The 23,562-nt window shown below is 42.6% G+C and overlaps 1 protein-coding gene across 1 annotated transcript in view; it reads right to left on the bottom strand.

The window, feature by feature from the left end:
- Pds5a (PDS5 cohesin associated factor A) overlaps positions 1-23,562 on the bottom strand; it is an 88,280-nt gene that overhangs the window by 59,188 nt on the left and 5,530 nt on the right. Inside the window, exons 3-5 of the mRNA XM_051165256.1 lie at positions 3,081-3,284; positions 947-1,033; positions 433-530 (exon numbers count right to left, since the gene is read on the bottom strand). Of these exons, the coding sequence (XP_051021213.1) occupies positions 433-530; positions 947-1,033; positions 3,081-3,284 (389 nt within the window). The remainder of the gene's footprint in view (positions 1-432; positions 531-946; positions 1,034-3,080; positions 3,285-23,562) is intronic.

Raw genomic sequence — 23,562 nt, forward strand, 5'->3', positions numbered from 1 at the left:
CGCCACCACACCCAGCTTCAAATAAATAATTTTTTTAAAAGCCCCAAGGACTCTGTTTTATGACCATCTAATATTATTTAGCCTCAAACACACAAGGAGATATAGAAGTCAACCAATTAACCTACATCATAAATTTAAAGAGGTAGTGTAAATCCAGCTGGCTCAACCCCAACAATCCCATCACTCAGGAGGCTGAGATAGGAGACGGCTGCAAGGTTAAGGCTAAACTGCAGCTCTCTCAGAGTCATGAAGTTGCCCCTATCTCAAGGAAATAATTGGCTAATTAATTCAATGGCAAAGACAGCTCTCAAACAACAGGGTTTCTTTATTTCCCCTTTTGCAATCAATACTCTATAAATCTGGAAAGCATATCTTTTAGAGTATACTACACGTTAATACATACAATGAGGAAAGAAAGCTTTAAAAACTTACTTGATTACGGAGAAGAGAGTCCTAAAAAGCTGAATAAAAATTTCATTGCAATCTTCCAACTCAAAGCAGATGTTATATGATTTAACCCAAGCTAAATTCTTAAAACAATAAATAAAAATAATTGGTTAATCACATATACAAAAGCACACCAGTACAATTTAATTTTTACAACTAGAATTCTTTATAGCAAAGTCTACAAAGACTCATTGTACACAATTACAAGTCATTCTAATCTTTAAAGACATGACTAGTGCCATCAACTTTCTCAATTTAAAAAGTACTGAATAGCTATGAGTTATTACAAATATACATATAAGTATATAGAATTTTAGGAAGAGTAAAAATTCATTTATAGACTAGGAATAAAAGTAAAATGTCAAGCTGTTTTTTAAGTACTTTTTTAAGACAGGAGAAAACATATTTTCCTTATAAAATGCAGTGTCACGTTACATTGTAGTTATAAGAATTTGTAACAACATGGAATTATATTTATTAAATAAAGAATTATTTTTACCTCTAATAAATAAAAGTATCTATTAAACTGTGGACTCTTTGTATCTTCCAATCCTTTCAACTGTCTGGTAATAAAGAGAAATATGTCCTGTTAAATAAAAAAAAAAAAAGAAAGAAAATATATTAACTAAGACACTAACCAAGTGAACATCTACATCTACATAGAGGCATAGTTATATAAAATTATGAACTTCAATAAAGAAAGTCCTCCTTTATCTGAATGCTGTGAGGCAAAATATTCCATTATTTTAAATGACTGGAAAAAATTAGAACAAACAAAACAGTGTCCTTTGCAAGTAAAACTAAAGACGGTTACTTGTGCAGAGCCCTCTGGGTCTCCTCAATGAAGGGCATACATTCTTCACCTCACTGCAGTCTCCTCCAGAGAGGAGCGTCTGCCACTCGCTGTGTTTACCTTCATCAAGGCAAACTAAGAAACTTAATAAGTCTTTTCATTACTACTTCTGACGTGGGTTTGATTGTGATGTGTGACAACAAAGTTGTATGGAACAAACCCAAGGCATTGATCTGAGGGCTGATGACAGTGCTTTATTCCTTCATTTTCTTTAGACTTCTTCATTCAAAATAGCATTAGTGTGGCACAAAATAACTTGTTTTACTCTGATCCTCCTTACAGTGGACGCTTTTAATGTATTTTGTGCTTTTCCTTATATACATATATGATAAAACGTGTTCTATAAACAAGACATAGTAAAACATGAACAATAACCATGAAATAAACAATTATCAAGACTGTGAAAGGGGTCATTATTAAGTAAGTATGTCTTGAACGTAAAAACTAAGACACTCCTGCAGTTGCTTAGGTAAGAAAGGCAGCCACAAGTGACTCACAAGCAGATGCCACATGTCTCAAGAGGAATAAAGCATGACAGTGAGTTTCATCGTAGGCCTCGAAGCACTATCAAACTTAATTTATGGAATGCTATTTCTGGAATTTCCCACTTAATATTTTGGAGCATGGCTATCACAAGGGATTGAAATTATGGAAAGAGAAGCCAAAGGGATGGCAAGGCAATCCTAACTGTACTTAAAAGAAGACCTGGCTCAGCAGTAAAACCACTTGCTGCTCTTCTAGAGAAACTGAGTTAGGCTCTCAGCACCCACACCGGGTGGCTGACAACTACTTAGCAACTCATTTCAGAAGATCCAACACCCTCTTCCTATCTCCACAGGCATCCATATGCATGCAATGCACATAAACTCATGCGGGCACACACACATACACAAATAATAAATCTTTTTAAAAAGCAGTCCATGTTGGGTGGCGCAGGCCTTTGATCCCAGCACTTGGGAGGCAGAGGCAGGTAGATCTCCGTGAGTTCAAGGACAGTCTAGACTCCAGCCAGAGCTGTTACACAGAGAAACCCTGTCTCAAAAAAACAAAAATAAAACAGTAGTCCAAAGTTTACCATTTCCCCAAGAATTATTCAAAAATAGCATATAAAATCAGTTCAAACCAAGTGGTGGTAGCATACTCCTTTAATCCCAGCCTTTGGGAGGCAGATGCAGGCAGATTGCTGTGAATTCCAGGACATCCTGGTCTACAAAGTGAGTCCAGGACAGCCAAGGCTATACAGAGAGACCCTGTCTCAGTTTAAAAAAAAAAAAAGCAATACAGCAGACCACTTTAAAAATTATTTTGTTGGGCCTTTAATCCCAGAACTTAGGAGGCAGAAGCAGGCAAACCTCTGTGAGTTTGAGGTCAGCTTAGTCTATAAAGTGCATTCAGGACAGCTACACTCTGTTGAACAGAGAAATCCTGTCTCAAAAAAACAAATATATATATATGTTTTGAACAAAGATAGGAACACCAAAATAATCAGTTTTGAATATTTGATTGTCAGCATTTAATAACCTGTAAAGGGAAAAGTTTTTTGACTGGGTAATTCTAGTATATTACTGTTTTACAAAGTATCATTAAGCCACTATTTACCCAAATGGGCTTTTCTGGTGGACTAACAGGAAGATTAAATGTGAACAGACCGGCACAAGTTCTGATCTTTACCTTTCAAAGCCTCATTCTGCACTAGTTATTTCTGTAGATGATAAATAATATGAAACCTATGATCAAAACCTATATTCATATGACAAAAATAAAAGTAAAGTTTGTTTACCTTAAGTTTATCATGGGAAGTGTATGGAGCTTCTGGGGCATAGATTCGAAATATATCAGCCAGACAACATGCCACGAGAAGACGCACGTCTTTATTAGGGTTCCTGAGGAAAAACTCAGATGCGAGGTGCAAGGCTAATGGGAGATACTGTTGCTTTTCATCTTCTGAATCCTGATCCATATCCATAAAAGTTTTCACTACCATCTGTAAAAAAAAAAATTAATAATATCAACCTGTAATACTTAGTAATCAGTAAAGATGTCCCCCCTCCCCTTCCATGTGTACACCTGGGGAAGGAAGCTGGAGCTGGTGGCAGAGTACAGGGTTAGGGTTCATTCCCAACCACCACACCCACCAACACACATGCACACGCGCGCGCGCACACACACATACACACACTCACAGGCTGGAGCTAGTGGCAGAGTACAGGGGTTTGGGTTCATTCCCAACCACCACAAGCATGCAGCCCAACACCCACACCCACCAACACACGCACGCACGGGTGCGCACACACACACATACACACTCACCCTGAAAAAGGAACTGTAGTCATGAGAAGCATGGTCACAAAGAAGCCTACTTAAAAACCCAAGTACCAACTGTAGAGCACTCAGACACCTTATTTGTATTTGAAACAGAGTTTAAGAAAATTTTAAAACTCCATTCATGATCATATTGAATGAACTATTTATTTAGATGGGATCTTGCTGTCAGGGAATCAAGCTCTTGGCCTCAAGTAATCCTCAGATTCTCAAGCAGTTGAGATCAGAGGTAGGCATATGTCCACATGCTTGGACATATACTCAACAAATTTGGTATTTAGCATATTTCATGTCATTTTCATTTTATCATCAAAGTTGCAGTTTTTTCCTTTTCTTTCCCCCCCCCCCCTCTGAGACAGGGTCTCTCTGTGTAGCCTTGGCTGTTCCAGACTCACATTATAGACCAGGCTGGCCTCAAACTCACAGAGATCCACCTGCCTCTGCCTCCGGAGTGCTGGGATTACGGGCATGTGTGTCACCACGCCCAGCTTCAAAGTTGCATTATATAGGCTCTCCCCTTCTTTTTTTTTTTTTGGAGACAGAGTTACTCTGTGTAGCCTTGGCTGTCCTAGACTCAGCAGGTTGGCCTCGAACTCACAGTGATCCACCTGCCTCTGCCTTCCAAGTGCTGGGATTAAAGGTGTGCGCTACCACGCCCAGCTTATATAGGTTTCTTAGCCTACTTCATTTGAAGTGCTATTGATCTATGTATAATACAAAACCAGATTTAAATGTTTCGTGTAATTGTATTTCTGATAAACAGCGTTTTAATTATGAATAACCTATGCTGAATTTAAGGCCACCTTGAGCTACAGAGCTGGAAGCCAGTTTGAGTTACACAGCAAGACTTAGTCTTGTTTCTACTATTCAAAGTACACGTGAAAGGTGTATAGTTTTCATCTATTGTTAACAAAATACACCACCACCACCACACCCAACAGAGAACCCTGAAACAATAATTATGTATTTATCATGCAGTTAATACTGGGAATATGGCTTAAGCCAAGTGGTTAGAAGCTTGGAATTTCTCAAAAGGTTGCACTATGACAAAGATGTCATCTGAAACCTTAAATGAGTCTACAGGGTATTTCAGTACTAGCTCATATTCACGGTGGCTCCAATCTGCACTACTGCATGAAAGGGGTGAGGCTCTCTCCGTGGCCTCTCTAAAATAAGCAAGTACTAGCTGGGCGCACGTCTTTAATGCCAGCACTCGGGAGGCAGAGGCAGGTGGATCGCTGTGAGTTCGAGGCTAGCATGGCTAACAAAAAGTGAGTCTGGGACAGCCTGGGCTACACAGAAAAACCCTGTCTGGAAAAACAAAACAGAACAAGCTAAGTGCTGTGACTACTACAATACCCTCATAAATACTGAAGTCAGGCCTACTCTGTGTTAGAAAGGACTATGCAAAGAATATCGGGAAACATACACCACTTGAGGCAACTTGAAGACTATTACAATGTACTGGCTAGATTTTCTGTCACCTTGACACAAACTAGGTTCATCTAGGAAGAATCTTCATTTTTAAAAAAATGTTATTACTTTGTGTATGAGTGTTTCATCACACTGTGTCCCTGGTACCCTTGGAGGCCAAAAGAGGGCATTGGATCCCCTGACACTGGAGTTACAAAGCAGTTGTGAACTTCCATGTAGGTGCTGGGAACTGAACCTAGGTCTTCTGCAGGAACAGCCAGTACTCTTAACTGCTAAACTGTCTCTCCAGCCCAGAGAAGAAAATATTAATATGGAAAATGCCTCCAAAGAACTGGCCTATGAGCAAGTCTGCAGGGCACTCTCCAGATTGGTGTGGAAGCACCGAGCTCTCTGGGGAGGTGCCCCCTGTGAGGGTGGTCCTGGATGGTACAGGTGAGAAGCAGGCTGGACCAGTCAGGATGCAGCACCCTCCATGACCTGCTTCAGGCCCTGCCCTGACAGCCATCCCTCCGATGGTAGGCTGTGGTATGACTGTGGATAGCTTCCTTCCCAGGTTGTTTCTGGTTTTTAATCACAGTGACAGAAACTGTATAACACAAGCAACCCCTCTTCATTTTTAGATCCCATATGTCAGGAAGCATCTGTCTAAAGCAGACAGACACATGTAGTGCCCTGGGAAATGAGGCCGCACAAGACGATGCACAGAAGAGCAGGGTTACCCAGACATCCCGCTATCTAAAGCTAAGCTTCAAGAAAGCAGTCTATTGCATTCCTGTGGTTTATGTATCTGTACCAAAGTTTTGATTTCTGTACTTTTTTTTTTTCCTCCCCTGCCCCCAAGGGTTTGGGTGTTATACACAGAACAGCATGTTTCAGCAAATTTTGAGGCAGCTAAAGAAATAGCTCAGAGCCACAGTGCTGGAAATCAAAGGCCAGCACCTCCATATCAAGCCTAGGTTCAATTTATGAACTTTTTTCCTTTATGGTTTTGTTTATTGTGATATGAGAAATCTTTGCCCAGTCAAGTTACAAAGATTTTCTTCAGTTTCCTAGTTAAGTTCTATAGTTTTAGGCTGGACACCGATCTCTATCTACACTTCTCTTGGGGTTAATTTCTGTATGTGCTGAAAGTTTTGTCAAGCACCAAGGCAACATTGCTAAACACATCCATCACCACTGCCAACCACCAGCACCACCACCATCGCCACTTCTTCTTCCTCCTCCTCCTCCTCCTCCTCCTCTACCACCTACACCGCTTCTTCCTCCAACACCAAACCTATTCTTTCTCCCTTGAGTTGTTTAGGCTTTTTGTTTAAAGACTAATGGTAATGAGATGTGCAGACTCAGATTTTTTTACTCTGTTATATTCCTGTAGCTTAAGTGTCTGTCGTCCAGCTTGTACCATAGTTTTGACTACTATAGTTCCCCACCCCCTTGCTTTTTTTTTTCATGTCGGTGGGTACTCTATACGTGTGCATACATGTTTGGAAGGGGCGCGTGTGTGAGTGCACATGTATAGAGGTGTGCATACATGAGTTGGCCAAAGGTTGACATTGAGAATCATGATCAATTAATTTTCTACCTTATTCATTATTCAATCAAACCCGAGTTTAGCTGGGCAGAGGTGGCGCACACCTTTAATCCTAGCACTCAGGAGGCAGAGGCAGGAGGATTTCTGTGAGTTCAAGGCCAGCCTGGTCTACAAAGTGAGTCCAGGACAGCCAAAGCTATCATAGAGAAACCCAGTCTTGAAAAACAGAAACAAAAAATAAAATAAACTCAGAGCTTACTGATATGGCAGGTCTTGCTAGCCACCTTGCTTTGTTGACAGAGAGTTGAGTCTCTGCCATCTAAGGTTGGAGTTGCAGGTCAGCTGAAATGTTCACATGACATTTACGTGGAGTCTGGGGATCCAAACTGCCAGTGCCCACGTTTGCCCAGCAAGTGCTTTACACAGAGCCTTTTTCCAGCCCTGATTACTGTAGTTTTATAGTGCATTTTGAAAACAGGTAGCATGTGAGTTGTCTACACAGGATGAAAATAGGGCTGGACGGTGGTGGTGTATGCCTTTAATCTCAGGAGGCAGAAGCAGTGGATCTCTGAGACCAAAGCCCACTTTGTCTACAAGGTGAGTTCCAGGACAGCCAGAGCTACACACAGAAACCCTATCTTTAAAAAAAGAGAGAGAGAACAAAAGCAAAAAGCAGCCAAGAAAGAAAATGCAGTAAAAATTTAAACACACACACAAAAAACACACACATCTGGGCAGTGGTGGCCCACACCTTTCATCCTAGGACTTGGGAGGCAGTGGCAGGCAGATCTCTGTGAAAACAAGGCCTATTTGATCTACATAGCGAGTGAATCTTTACATACACACAGTCTCTCTCTCCATACAGAGCGAGTGTCTCTACAAGGCTATGTAGAGAGAACCTGCCTCAACCTCCCACCCCCAAAAGAAATATACAATGGTGGCAAAAATATAAAATGATGTTATCATGGATAATTTTATTAAGATGAAGACATAAGTGCTAGAGAGATGACTCAGTAAGTAAGAGCACTGCTGTTCTTACAAAGGGCCTGAGTTTGGCTCCTAGCACACATACTGGTCAGCTCATAACCATGTGTAACTCCAGTGCCTTTTCTGGCCTCTGCAGGCACTAGACACATACATGGTATATATAGATGTGGAAATTTTGGCTTATGATGTGTAAACATGTTCTTGTTTAATCCCAGGTGTGGGATTATGGGAGCTGTTCCAGTTTGTCCACAGCTGCTAACTCCCTCGTGAGAGGGCATGGCCTTTGCCAGTTGGAATAAATACGAAAGAAAGCCCAGAGAGAGGAACAAAGACTGTAAGAAGACGACTTGGAGGAGACAACTGGGGAAGGGAGAGAGGCTGCTGTTCCATTTGCTCTTGTTGGCTGAATATCCTGATGACAGATTGGACTTGCTCCAAAGAACCCAACGACCCTCAACAGCAGGAAGTAGCTTTAACAAAAAAAAAAAACAAAAAACAAAAACAAAAAAAAACAAAAACAAAAAAACAAAAAAAAAAAACAAAAAAAACTGCACCCTTCTCCCCACTCGCCTTCTTTTTCTCATACCTAGTATTGAAAGGGATTGAGGTGGTAAGAGAGAAAGCGATATAAGGAATCTGGAGGCGGAGGCAGAGGCAGGTGGATCACTGTGAGTTCAAGGCCAGCCTGGTCTACAAAGCAAGTCCAGGACAGCCATGGCTACACACAGAGACCCTGTCTCAAAACAAACAAAACCCAAGAAGCCAGAAGCAAGACTACCTTTGAGGCCGGTTGGCCAGCAACAGGAGGCAGCTGCATGACTGCCTGCTCAAGGCTGATGCAGCCGCAGTGCTGCCTTACAGCAGGACAGCAGGTAATCACACAAGCACGAGAAACAAGATCTTGCCAAACCAGCCGACACCACCAACACCGCTCTGTTACTTGCTTCATTATAACAGTGTTTCCACATCGTCTTAGCACCACAGTTTTGAGGGTTCCCATCATTTATCTGGCTCCATAAACATCTGAGAACCCCGATAAAAGACAGAAGGAGAGCAGTTCACACCGTGGAGATCCACCACTTTTCTTTGCCACCTTCACTGATGAATCCTCTCTGCCATCAAGCTGATCTAATTCCAGTGCTAGAATTACAGATGTATGCCACCATGCCCAGCCAAAAGATTTTTTCATTCTAATCCTACTAACAATAAGAAATATGAACTAAGTAATCATACAAATATCGTCATTAGTTACTTTTCTATTGTCATGATAACACTTTATTATCAATGCAACTTAAAAAAGAAGATCTTGGGTGGGGCATGGTGGCGCATGCCTTTAGTCCCAGCACTAGGGACATGACATCAATTCTCTGACACCCAGTGAGTGACTGTCCTACCCACCTCACAACAATAATGTTCTGGAATTTGTATAGATCTTCCAAGTTAAAAGGTAAGCTTCTGGGACTGGAGAGATGACTCAGCCTTTAAGAGTGTGTGACTGCTCTTCCAGACGTCCTGAATTCAATTCCCAGGAACCACGTGGCAGCTCATAACTATTTGTAATGGGATCTGATTCCCTCTTCTGGTGTGCATGAACACAGAGCACTCATATAAATAAAATATGTGAATAAATATTTAACAGGTAAGCTTATTCATCAGACCCCCCTCTGCCACTTCAGATGCCAGCCAGAAGTCTTGTGGGAACACAGTACCTCTGACAAACCAGCTACAACTCTTTCAGGCTCAATAATTTTCTGTAAGAATATGAACATAAGTGTCATTTACAGCTTTATTGTAAAGGACATAACTCAGAAAGTCAAACTGAAGGGGCAGTGCAGGTAAACTTAAAATTACTTTTAAGAAAATATATAGGCCTATTATCTGTACTTTTAGCACTTGAGAGGAGAGGTTCCCATAAGTTGAAGGGTAGCCTGATCTCTGTTGTGAATTCCCAGCCAAACAGCAAGCCTGTGTCTTAAAAATAAGCAAATAAACTGGGCATGGTGGCGCATACCTTTAATCCCAAAACTTGTGGGGCAGAGGCAGGTGGATTGCTGTGAGTTCGGAGCCAGCCTGGTCTACAAAGTGAGTCCAGGACAGCCAAGGTCACACAGAGAGACCCTGTCTCGGGGCAAACAAAACCCTTGGTGGTCTAGGGCAGAAAGAATACAGTGAGGATTTTTTATCTTCTTCCAAGTGCTCATGTATTAAAAGAATTGTTTCCCAGGATGGTGCTGCTGAGCTATTCGCTTGCTGCTCTGTTGCTGGGACTTGTGGGAGGAAAGGGCTTACCTGGCTTACATTTCCACACCACAGTGCACGGCTGAGGGAGTCAGGGCAGAAACTAAGGCAAGAGCTAGGAAGAATGCTGCTTTGACTTGCTTAGCTTCCCACCCACAGCACCACCCTCCTTTCCTTTTTTGAGACAGGGTCTCACTATGAAGCCCTAGCTGGCCTGGAACTCACTGTGTGTATTGCATGCTGGCCTCAAACTCGAGCTAGTCTGCTGGCTTCCTGAGAGTCAACTGTCTTCTTTGAAAATGGTGTATCATTTGCTGTACTTGTAAAGTGAGTAATCATTATTTCAAGTCTTTTTGCTTGTGAATGAAATGAAAACATTGCTTGGTTTCTTTCTCTTAATTTCTTTTGTTGTTGAATGGATTACGAATTAGAGGAAGAAGATTCTAGTAAACAAGGACGTATATGTATGTGGGAAAAGATGGAAATAATTACGGTGTTAACTGTGAGAGCCCAAGGAAAATCAACACAGGGAAATTCCCTAGAAGCAAGAAGCAAGACCAGAGAAGGGAGACAGTGGCGGAGAAACAGAACAAAGCTTTCCTACACTAAATGTCAACTCAACAGACAATAAGTGAAAAGAAAACTAAGTAGCCAGTTCTTTGAGTAGCCTAACAAAATTAACAACTCAAGCTAGATTAACCAGGAAGAAATGACTAAACCAAGATTCAAATGAAAGATATTTCTGACTGTACAAAAATAAAACAAACTATAAAATACTAACAAGTTATATAACCGATGAAAGGAGGGCTGGAGAGGGCTCAGTAGTTAGGAGCACTAACTGCTCTTCTAGAGGACCTGGGTACAAATCCCAGCTGACAACTGTCTGTAACCCCAAATCTGACACCCTCACAAAGACATACACGCAGGCAAACCACCAATGCACATAAAATAAAAATAAATGGAGTCAGGCATGGTGACACACATCTTTAATCCCAGCACTCAGGAGGCAGAGGCAGGCGGATCACTGTTGAGTTCCAGACCAGCCTGATCTACAAAGTGAATCTAGGACAGCCAAGGCTAACACAGAGAGACTCTGTCTCAAAAAAAAACAAAACAAAAAAATACCACACACACACACACACACACACACACACCAGCAGCAACAACAACAAAAACAAACAAATAAACAAACAAAAACTCAACAAAATACCAATAAACCAAATTCAGTAACTTTGTTGGTTAGTTTTTTTATTACCTTGATATAAGCTAAAGTCATCTGGGAAGAGGGAACCTCAATTGAGAAAATGCCTCCATCAGATTGGCCTGTAGGGCAAGTCTGTGGAGACATTTTCTTGACTGATGATTGATTTGTGAAGGCCCAGCCCACTGTGAGGAGGTTGTGAGTCGTATAACTAAAACAAGCTGAGAGCCAGGTGTAGTGGTACACACCTTTAATCCCTGTACTTGTAAGGTAGAGGCAAGCAGATCTGAGTTTGAAGCCAGTGGTTTACAAAGTGGGGCCTTGTCTTGGAGGGGAGCTAGCAAGAGTGAGCCTCGAAGAGCAAGAGCAGCAAGCAGCACCCCACCTCCTGTGCTTCAGGGTCCTGGCCTGCTGGGGTCACTACTGCCTCGGCTTCCCTCAATGACGAACACGTACGCTAAATAAACCTGTTCTCCCCAAGTTGGCTTTGGTCATGGAGTTTACCATAGCAACAGAAAGCTAACTACAGCATATAAAATTTACTATGACCAAGTAGGATTTATATTAGGAATGCACAGTTGGTTTAATATCTGAACACCAAGCAACATAATACAATTGTAATATAAAATAAAATCATGAAAGATGCAGAAAAAGTATTTCATAAAATCTAACACTTTTTGATAAAAGAAAAAATAAGCTGGCGTGGTGGTGCGTGCCTTTAATCCCAACACCGAGGAGGCAGAAGCAGGTGGATCTCTTTGAGTTCCGGGCCAGCCTGGTCTACAAATTAAATTAAGTCCAGGACAGCCAGGGTTGTTAACACAGAGAAACAGTTTTGAAAAACCAAAAAAAGAAAAGAAAGAAATATTCAAGAACTAGAGTAGAGATATTTCCTTTATGGGATTCTATGAGAGAGGAGTCAAGGTAAAAATGTCAAACTAGGGCCAGGTGTGGTGGTGCACATCTTTAATCCCAGCACTCTGGACGCAAAAGCAGGCGATCTTTGTGAGTTCGTGGCCAGCCTGGTCTATTGAGTACAGGACAGCCAGGGCTACACAGAGAAACCCTGTCTCATAAAGCCAAAAGAGACAGACAGAAACTATATTCCAACACATAGTTTGGAATCAACAAGACAGCTCAAAAACTTGGGAAAACAGAAAGGCAACCTAGAAACGCAGGAAGTAGTCTGTAAATTACTTCTCCAATTCTGTCCACCCACCCAGGGTGAGGAGGTTCAAGACAAAACCAAAAGCTAAGGCTTGCATCTCTGTGACAACAAACTGATAGTCTTAACTACCAGAGAGACCCACCGTTCTCAGAAGCCTTAAATCCAGTGCAGGGATTGTATGTTACAGCTACTCCTCCTGCAGTGACAGACTAGCACTGGAGCAGAAACCAACTTCCTGCTGCTCTCGATAGCTCAGAATGTGTCAGCTTAGCACCATCATGAAAGGGGACCTTCTGTTTTGCTTTGCTTTGTTTTTGAGAACTGGACTATTCTAAAAGTTTAGAAACAAGTCAGGAAGCCTAAGGACATCAGGCTACAAGGAACACATAGAGAAAAACCCCAAGAGGCAGCTGTGCAGAGGGAAAGGGTTGGCCATGCACCCGGTGAGCTGGAGCAGCAGGGAGCTCAAGTCTATGGAGGTTGACTGCTGTGATCCTATGACACTGCCTCACTTGGTAGTACAGTTTGCTGCATGGCAGGACTAAGACCCGTAAGCCCAAACCTGGTGAGTATGGATCACTGCATTTCTCCAGCTTCCTCCCTTCACAGGATGGCTTACAGCTAATACAGGTCTAAAAACACCAGACCAGCAGAGTTAGTGTCTGGTTCTCTCAGATCTGCACCAGGGTAAACTCAGTGCTCTGTTTGCTTCTACTGCTCGTATGTGTTGAGAAGCCAGCCTTCAGTTTGGACATTTCGTGCAACCACTCACCCATCTCCACCTGTGAACAAGCCAGTGAGAACCTGACCAGCCCATAAGCTGATGGAACAAGAAGTGGCAAAAAAGTTTCTAAAGTTCATGTAGCCCCTAAAGACTAACCAAAAAGTACATAGGTATTGTACTGATTGGGTTTTTTGTTGTTTTGGTTGAGTTTACTTGTTCATTTGTTGTTTGTTTGTTATTTTTGTCAACTTGACACTAACTAGAGTCACCTGGAAAGAATTTCCTCCATTACATTAGCCTATGGGACATTTTCTTAGGTGTTAATGTTGGAAAGTCCAACACACTGTCCATTTCTAGGCAGCTGGAACTAGGTCATATAAGTAACAGCAGCTGAGCAAGGCAAGGGAAGCAAACCAGTAAGCAGCATTCCTCTGTGATTGTGGCTTCCACTCCTGCTTGAAATCATGCCCTACCTTCCCTCCACTATGATCAGGATATGTGAGACAAATAACTCCTTTCTTCCCCGAGTTGTTTTTGGTTGCCGGTGTTTATCAGAGTACCGAAAGCAAACTAGTAAAAACTGTGATAACTACTTTTAGCAAAGTAGCAGCATTTAAAAAAGAAAAAAAAAAAAATCGCTGGGCGTGGTTGTGCGCACTTTTGATCCCAGCACTCAGGAGGCAAAGGCAGGCAGGCCGCTGTGAGTTTGTGGCCAGCCCAGTCTACAAAGCAAGCACAGGACTACAAGGGAACCCTGGGGGTGGGGGGTGATAGCAGAGTGCCAATGTGTATAGTAAACACCAGTATTCCAGCATCAGGGAGGTGAAGACAGAAGGAGCAGCAGTTCAGATCATGCCCTCCCTAAACAGTTAAAAGACCAATTTATAATAAATTCGACCCTGGGGGGGAGGGGGTATAGAAAAGGAAAACAAAACAAACGGGCTCAGGACATAGATGAGCAGCTGGGTGATTAGGAGCACGAGTGGCTCTAGTAGAGAGCCCCAGTTTGGCTCCCAGCACCCACACGGTGGCTCACAACAATCTTTAACTCCGCTTTCAGAGGAATGGAAGCCCTTATCTGCCATCAAACACACATGTGGTGTGTGTACATGCATGTAAAACAGAACACGCAAGCACATAAAATAAAATTTCTAAGGCAGGCCTGGTGGCACACGCCTATAATCCCAGGCATGTGCTGCCAAACTGGAGATTGATGCCTGGGATCCATGTGGAGGAGGAGAGGAGAGACTCCTCCAAGCTGTCCTTGCCCTCCATGAGCACACGCCTTTTTAAAAAAAAAAAAAAAAAAAAAAAGGCAGAAAATAAATAATGAAGCCCTACAAATAAACCTAACGAAAAAGGTGAAGGACTTCTACATTGAAAACTGTTAAACACCATGTAAGAAGACACCATAAGATAGAAGGGCATTTCATGCTTAGGGACAGCAGAATAAATGCTGTGCAACTGTCACGTCACCCCAAGTGAGCTAGCTACATGGTCAATGCAATGCCGAAGCTCGTATGACTGACTTGACAGAAATAGAAAAACCAATCTTAAAATTCTAAAACAAGTTTAAGCAAAAAGAGAAACTGTGGATACATTAAGCTCTTGATTTCAAATTATATTTCAAAACCACAAACAAACAAAAACCAGGTCACTAACACAAAAGTAATGTGATGGAACAGAGCAGAGGAGCCATCATACCAGTCCAATGAAAATGATCTAATTCTTGACAATGGTGCCAGAAGTGTATACTGAAGAATCTTTTGCTGGTCTTGGCAGCACATGCCTTTAACCCCACTACACAAGGGGCAGAAGCAGGTGGGTCTTCCAGAGGCCAGCTTGCTCTACATACTGAGTTCTAGACAATTGGGCTATACAGTGAGAACCTGTCTTCAAAAAAAAAAAAAAAAAGGTAAATGTTTTTATTAAGGTGTTTGGATTACGCACATGTGGTGGGTAGGTGTGTATGCACTCTTTTTTGGTTTGTTTTGTTGCCATGTGGATGCTGGGTCCTCTGGAAGAACAGCCAGTGCTCTGAACTGCTGAGCCACCTCTCAAGCCTGAGTATTTCTTAAAATATGGACTGCCTACATGGGTTTTTTTTGTTTTGTTTCTGTGTTTTGGAGACAGGGTTTCTCTGTGTAGCCTTGGTTGTCCTAGACTCACTTTGTAAACCAGGCTGGCCTCGAACTCACAGAAATCCGCCTGCCTCTGCCTCTACCTCCCGAGTGCTGGGATTAAAGGCGTGGGCCACCACCACACGGCTTGTGTGTATACACTCTTATAACTCAGTAATGAAAAGTATTTTGTTTTTTATTTTTAACATACTTACGAATGGGCAAGAGCTTACAAAGAAACTCTTAAAAAGAAAGCTAGAAAGATGGTGCTAAGTGTAAGGGTATTTGCTACCAAGCCTGGTGACCCAAGTGAGAGCCCCAGGACTCATTTGTTTTCGAAAGAGAACTAATTCCTCCCTCAAGTTGTCCTGTGACCTCCATATGTGCACTATAACAAATGTATAACCCCGTCAGTGCCACACAAATCAGCAAATGTAATTTTTTTTGTTTTTGTTAATAGACAAAGGATTTATCTTTTTCCCCCAAGAAAGATTACAAGTTGCTAATCAATACATGAAAAGATTCTCACCAGAGAAAAGCAAATCAAAACTACAAGAAAGCTAGTTTGTGAGCCGGGCACGGTGGCACCAGCACTCGGGAGGCAGAGGCCGGTGGATCCCTGTGAGTTCGAGGCCAGCCTGACCTACAGAGTGAGTCCAGAACAACCAAGGCTACACAGAGAAACCCTGTCTCGAAAAACCAAAAGAGAGAGAGAGAGAGAGAGCGAGAGCGCTAGCTGTAATGGCACACATTTCTAATTCCAGGGCTCAAAAAACAAGCAAGAATATCAGGAGTTAAGACCAGCCTTGAGCTGGGCGGTGGTGGTGCACACCTTTAATCCCAGCACTTTGGAGGCAGAGGCAGGAGGAGCTCTGTGAGTTCGAGGCCAGCCTGGTCTACAGAGGGAGATCCAGGACAGCCAGAGCTGTTGCACAGAGAAACCCTGTCTCAGAAAAACAAAACCAACAACAAAAAGACCAGCCCTGACTACATAGAAAACTTCGGGCCAGCCTGGGCTATCTATCATGAGCTATGATGCTAATCCCAGCCCTTGGAAGGCAAAACGCAGAAGCAAGAGTTCCAGGCTAGCCAGAGCTACTCAGTGATGTACTCCTTTCAGCCCAGCAATTGGAAGGCAAAGGCAGGCAGGCAGATCCCTGAGCTCTACACCAGCCTGGTCAACAGGGTTTCAGGAAAGCCAGGGCTTTGTATTGAGACCTTGTCTCAAAATTAAAATAAAATTAAATAATTTTCTAAAATAAGGAATAAAGCCTGTCAGGTGGAGCATGCCTTTAACCACAGCATTTGGAGGGCAGGGGCAGGCAGATCACTGAGTTCGAAGCCAGCCCGGTCTACAAAGTGAGTCCAGGACACCCAAGGCTACACAGAGAAACCCTGTCTCAAAAAACAAACATATATATACATATATATATATAATAAAAAATAAAAGAAAGAAAGAGCAAGAAGTGTTGCTAAGCTCTGAGCCATCTCTCCAACCCCTAGAGCCTGACTTCTTTGGTACATATCATTCAATCAACAAACAAGTTTCTTTTTTCCCTCCATGTCTAAGGCTTGAACTAGGGCTAGGTCCTCAATACAATGATTCTCCCACTAAGTGACATCCCCAGCACACCCTAATGAGTTCTCAACAAAACACAGAAGGAACTAGGGGAGACTGTAAGACTCAAAGACAGGATAATCCTTTAGTAAAGAGGTATACATTTCTTTCCTTTTCTGAGACAGGATCTCATGTAGGCCTGGGTGGCCTTGAACTTTTGCCATCACCTCTCAAGATCTGCAACTACCGGAACGCGCCACCACACCTGGAGGTGCTTCCTGTACACTCAGGAGGCAGAGGCAGGTGGATCTCTGTAAATTGAGCCACCTTGGTCTACAGAGTAGATCCAAGACAGAGCTACATAGATGTGGGGGGATGGGCAGACACAAGAAAAGATCAGGGTTTTTTAAGATTTAAATTTATGAAAAAATTATGTATATATGTCACTTGGGAGGCAGAGGCAGGTGGACCGCTGTGAGTTCGAGGCCAGCCTGGTCTAGGACAGTCAAGGCTACACAGAAAAACCCTGTCTCAAAAACAAAACAAAACAAAACAAAACAAAAACAAAAAACAAAAAACCCAACCAAACAAGAAGTATATGTGTGTATATCTGTTGGTGGGGGGGGAATGTTCATGTAAACTTGGGTGCCTCGGGCCACCAAAGATATCAGATGGCCAGGACCTGGAGTTACAGGTGGCCACAGCCATCAAACATGGGTGCTAGGAGCTAAACCCAGGTCCTCTGCAGGACCAGAGCACTCTTAACCACTGACCCATCTCTCCAAGTGTATTATACCACAAAACTCAGGTATAAATAATAAACCTTGTAGCATAAACATTATATGACCCCTAATGGAGAAAAGGGGAAAAATGAATTGAACTCTGCTCTTCAAGAGTGCACTAAAAAAACTGGAAACCAAACTAAAAAATAACTTCTAAATATCAAAACTCACCGGGCTAGAATTTAATTGGTGAGGAGCTCTATGTCTTAGCACCTGTGATCTCTGCACCTATACCACAGTAATCACTGGTGAGTTAGTCCAATAGAATGGCTCACGGTGACAGTCAGATATGTGACCTCACCTGTGAAACAGTAAGGTTCTATTTTCAAACTGTAATATATGCTCTGGACTAGAGACAAACTGTTACTTCTCTCACTGAATACAACTCTAGAAACGGAAGGGAAGAAATCAGAGGGCCCCTTTCACTATTATACTTAAGAGCATAGTCAATTTTTTGGCTTCCACCTAACATTTAGCCAACTAACTTACGGTTTTAGGTCTCAGGAGAAGACTGTATCTATTAACCACAGAATACAGCATTAGTTCCATATACTGAAATCGAGACTGTTACCTAACCACTTTGACCAATTCAGGCATAGGAAGCAGATGAGGAGGACCTCACAGTGAGGAGGACCTCACAGGTAAGGGCTTAGTTAAGTGATTCCACATGCTGTAAGAAGTAGCTATGAAGGAGCAGCAAGAGGAAATTTGAACTTGAAAATCTAGACACATTTCTCAGATCCTATGTGGTATAGAGTCAAGTGAGGTGTTTTGGTTTTAATTTTAATACACTAATAAATTAAGAAATCATGCACCTGATTAGATATTTCTGCACTGGGAAACAACCTGTGAACATTTGTGATTACCCTCAGCTAGTGTACAATATGCAGCACTAAAGCTCATAGGGGCTGGAGATTCAGTGGTGAACAGCACTGGTTGCTCTTCCACAGGGCCAGAGTTTGGCTCGCACACAGGGGCACACAACCATCTACAGCTCCAGTTCCAGGGTGTCCCTTACAGCGACCAGGCACAAGCTTGAAGGACAGCAGACAAAGCACCTATACACATTAAGTAAATATGTAAAAAGATTTTTAAAAGCTCAGAGGTGACGCCAAGTGTGGTGTCGCATGCCTTTAACCTCAGCACTCAGGATGCAGAGGCAATTTGATCTCGGAGTAATCAGCCAGCAAGTTCCAGGGCCTATTACTTTAAAAAAAAAAAAAAAAAGTGGGTATTGAGAAAGAGGGGGACAGGACCTGGGGAGACGGCTCAGTTGGTAAAGTGCCTACTGTACACGCATGAGGACCTAAATGCAGATCACTTTGTAAAAGCTGGGGATACAGTGAATCAAACCTATAATCCCAGCAAGTAAAGGTGGGCAGAATGGTAGAGACAGCCTATCTCAAGAGCTTGTCATCCAACCAGTAAAGCCAAAAAGGTGTGCTTCATATTCAGTGAGAGACACAAGAAATCAAGTGGAAATGGGATGAGGAAGATCCACTCCTGTGCACACACAGGCATTCACCACATATGCTGCCACGTGCACATAAATGCACACACAGAGCATAAAGTAAAAAAATGAATGAAAACAACCAACATTAACAAAGGTAATTCGGACAGAGAAACAGAATTGGCATTTAACTGCCAAACAACATAACAGTCAAGAGCTGGGTATCATGGCACACACTTTTTTTAAGATTTATTTATTCATTATTATGTATACAGTGCTCTGCCTATAGGCCAGAAGAGGGCATCAGATCACATTACAGATGGTTGTGAGACACCATGTGGTTGCTGGGAATTGAACTCAGGACCTCTGGAAGAGCAGGTGGTGCTCTTAACCTCTGAGCCATCTCTCCAGCCCCATGGCACACACACCTTTAATCCCAGCACTCAGAGGCAGGGGGATCACTGTGAGTTTGAGGCCCACCTGGTCCACAGGACAGCCAGGCCTAAAGAGGAGACCCTGTCTGGAAAAACCAAACCAAACAAAACAAAAAAGGTAACAGGTGAATGTTTCTCAAAAATAACAAAAGAGATTAGGCATGGCATCACAGACCTTTGACCTCAGCACCTCAGACACAGAGGCAGGGGAACCTATCTCTCTTAAGTTCAAAGACAGCAATTCTAGGACAGCCAGGACTACATACAGAAACCCTGCTCAAAAACACACATACACACAAATAAATAATAATAATCAAAGATAAACTACAGATACAGTAACTGAGCATCCCAAACAAACTAAATACAAGGAAGAAAATCTTGGAAACAACCACAAAACAAAGGTTCCTTTCCTCACCTTTGTCTGTCTGTTTGCTTTTAGCCCAGGCTAACCTCAAAGCCAAGCTTCCCCAGTGCTGAACTACAGACATGCCCTACTACACTCAGCTGTAACCGCTGTCACTAGAGTAATCTGATATCCACAATATTCTGTTAAAAACCATTGTTTCCTGTTTGAAAACGAATCAAAAACTAATTGTCATAAAGATTTCACTTTTGAGCTGGGTGTGGTGGCACACGCCTTTAATCCCAGCACTCAGGAGGCAGAGGCAGGCTGATCACTGTGAGTTCGAGGCCAGCCTGGTGTACAAAGTGAGTCCAAGAGAGCCAAAGCTACACAGAAAAACGTCTCGAAAACCTCCCCCCCCCAAAAAAAAATTTTTTTTTCCACTTTTGATGACTCAGAAGTCACCACATCTGGGATCACATCTATTAATTAAATAAGTATTAGTTCTGGAATGTCACATTCTCATGAAAAACAGGTCAGTCTTTGCTTTTGAAAATGTGAAACTAAGAACAGCACAGGGCTCCCATTTTGAATCTCAACACTAATGGTATGGTTATTAGGCTACGGCAGGAGGATTGCTCCACGTTTAAAGCCAGTCTGTGCTGCAGTATCAGACAGCCACAGCTCTCTTTAGTAACGTGTGTGGGGACTGCCACCTCACCTGCACTCTTCATGCTAATGTGCTGTTCTTGTAGCCATCAATTCAAACCGGAAGGAACAGAGTGGCATGAAAAAATTTAAAAACCTAGAATATCTGCCTCTACAAGTAAATAACTTGAAGATTACTTTTGTTAAATCACATTTAAAAAAAAAATCACTAGTAAGCTGGGCGTGGTGGCGCACCTCTTTAATCTCAGCAGTCATGAGGCAGAGGCAGGCAGACCACTGTGACTTCGAGGCCAGGTTGGTCTACAAAGTGAGTCTAGGACAGCCAAGGCTACACAGAGAGACCCTGTCTTGAAAGAAAAAAAAAAGTTGGAGCAAAGTGTGATAAAGCACTCCAAGGCAGGAGGATCTCTTTGAGTTCAGGGCGAGTTTGATCTACATAGAAAGACAGACTAAAAAATTTCAATAAAAAGCTGGGCATGCAACCACAGGAATAAGAAGATTGTAATGGGTGGAAGTGCCTGGGTCACAAGCCAGGAAATCTCTCTACTAGGTAAACTCCTGGTCCAGTGAGAAAGCAAGGCTGAGGGAGGGGGAAAAGGGGGAAGGGAGGGGGATAGGAGAGACAAGGAAACATATGAACATAGAAAGCTCAAGGAAGGTGGGCCTGGTGGCACATGCCTTTAATCCCAGCACTTGAAAAACAAAACAAAGATGTCTTCTGACTTCCACATATGTGTTGTGTGGCATGTGCACACACACAAACACACAAAACAAATGTAAAAAAAAAAAAGCTTCCCCTCCCCCCCAAAACGGTTTCTCTGTGTAGCCTTGGCCTTCCTGGACTCCCTTTGTAGACCAGGCTGGCCTCAAACTCACAACGATCCACCTGCTTCTTTCTCCCAAGTGCTGGGATTAAAGGCGTGCACAACCACTGCCTACCTGTAAACACTATTTTTCAGGAGTAAACAGGTAAGTAAGTTTAAATGAGGCCAAGGAAAAGTAAATAAATAAGGCAAAAGCAGAAGCCTGAGCTCGACTGATAATGACATGTTAATTTTGACACAAATGTGTCACACTAGGGTAGACTGCGATGAGGAGTGGACAGGACTCTGCAACTTTCAGTTAACTTTGCTGTGAACCTAAAACTACTCTAAAATATAGTCTATTTACAAAGTAGACCATAAACCTGACTTGGAGGCCCACGCCTTTGATTCCAGCACTTGAGAGGCAGAGGAAGAGGCAGGCAGGCGGCTCTCTGTGGACTGGAAGCTAGCCTGGTCCAAGAGCCAGTACAGAAAAGCCTCGGCTGTTACAGAGAAATCTTGTCTTGAAAATCAAAACCCAAACAGTAATGAAAACTGAATAAACAAAATGTTATATTATTCTACAAGGACCTAAAAGCAATGTGTTTGTTTTGTTTGAGACAGGGTTTCTCTGTGTAGCCTTGGCTGTCCTGGACTCGCTTTGTAGACCTGGATGGCCTCGAACTCACAGCCATCCACCTGCCTCTGCCTCCCGAGTGCTAGGATCAAAGGCGTGCCACACCTGGCAGCAATTTCATTTTATTATTGCCTAATTTTAGATATTTACAAATATTCTTCAAGAAGCATATATTCTAAATAATGTTGGACACGGACAGACACACACATACCAGAAAGCAGGTAAAAGTTCACTTTCAAGTAACTACCAAACACTGTACTGTGCACGCCCCTTAATGAAGAGAACAAAGCTGTGGGGCCTGCGAGATGCTTCCCATGCGCATCTCACACCCTGTGTCCAATCCTAGACAATCACAGGTAGGTCAGAGTGAACCTGCTCGCAAACTTGTCGTCTGATGCATGCCATGGCATCTGTGTGTCCATGCACATACATCATAGATACATACACAGTAATAATAAAGTCTTAAACAGGGGGCTGGAGAGATGGCTCAGTGGTTAAGAGCACTGACTGCTCTCCCAGAGGTCATGAGTTCAGTCCCCAGCAACCACATGGAGGCTCACAATCATCTATAATGTGATCTGATGCCCTCTTCTGTACATGCAGGCAGAGCGCTGCATATATAATAAGAAAACTTTTTTAAATAAATAAATAAATTCTTAAACAAAACAAACTGCAGGGAAATCTTACAGGCAGATATTTGTGGCACAGCATGAGCCTGAAATCCTGGGCACAATCCCTAGCATTTCAACTTTTTGTTTTTCTAGGTTTTTTGTTTTTGCTTTTACTTTTTCGAGACAGGGTTTCTCTGTGTAGCCTTGGCTGTCCTAGATTCCCTTTGTAGACCAGGCTGGCCTCAAACTCACAAATTACAGGCCAGCCTAGTCTACACAGCAAATTCCAGGGACAACTAGGGATACACAGCAAGACACTATCTCAGAAAAAGACACCATGCATGGTGGCTCACGCCTTTAATCCCAGCACTCTGAGTTTGAGGCCAGCCTGGTCTATAAAGGGAGTTCAGGACAGTCAGGGCTACACAGAGAAACACTGTTTCAAGAAACAATAAATAAATGAATAAAAATAAAAAGGATACCAGAGCCAACACAGTTATTTAAGGCAGTCTGAAACACTGAGTTTGAGCTGGGGGTGGTGGTGCAAGCCTTTAATCCCAGCACCTGGGAGGTGGAGGCAGGCAGATGGCTTTGAGTTTGAGGCCAGCCTGGTCTACAAAGAGTCCAAGATAGCCAAGGCTACACAGAGAGACCCTGTCTCAAAAAACCAAAAAACGAAAAGGAAAAAAAAAAGAAAGAAAGAAAGAAAGAAAGAAAGAAAGAAAAAGAAAACACTGAGTTTGACATTTGTTTCTAAACAGGGTTAATTATAATGGTTTTTATCAATCTGACACAAATTAAGAGTCACCTGAGAAGAAAAACCCTCAATTGAGGAATTGCTGCCATCAGATCAGCCTGTTAGCATGTCTGTGGGCATTTTCTTTTCTGCGCAGGCTGTCCTGGGTCATATATGAAACTGAGCAAGCCACAGAAAACAACTCAGTAAGCAGAGTTCACTCCATGTCTGCTGCTGTCCCTTCCTTGGCATCCATAGATGACCGGAAACCTATAATCCAAATAAACCCTCTCTTCCCCTAAGTGGCTTCTGCTCAGTCATTTAACACAGCAACAGAAAAGCAAAGTAGGGCAGCTGAAAAACAGGCTATTCTAATAAATTATCTCCTAAAGCATTGGTTGTGCTAACTGCAAAGGAAATGAAACTTATCTTCACAATGGAGAGAACTGACCAAGTGTGAACAAGTATTAAACAACTTTAACTAAAAAGACAAATGGCAGCCAGGTGGTGGTGG

This window comes from Acomys russatus, chromosome 22 (genome assembly GCF_903995435.1).
Source record: "Acomys russatus chromosome 22, mAcoRus1.1, whole genome shotgun sequence".
In the NCBI taxonomy this organism is placed as follows: Eukaryota; Metazoa; Chordata; class Mammalia; order Rodentia; family Muridae; genus Acomys; species Acomys russatus.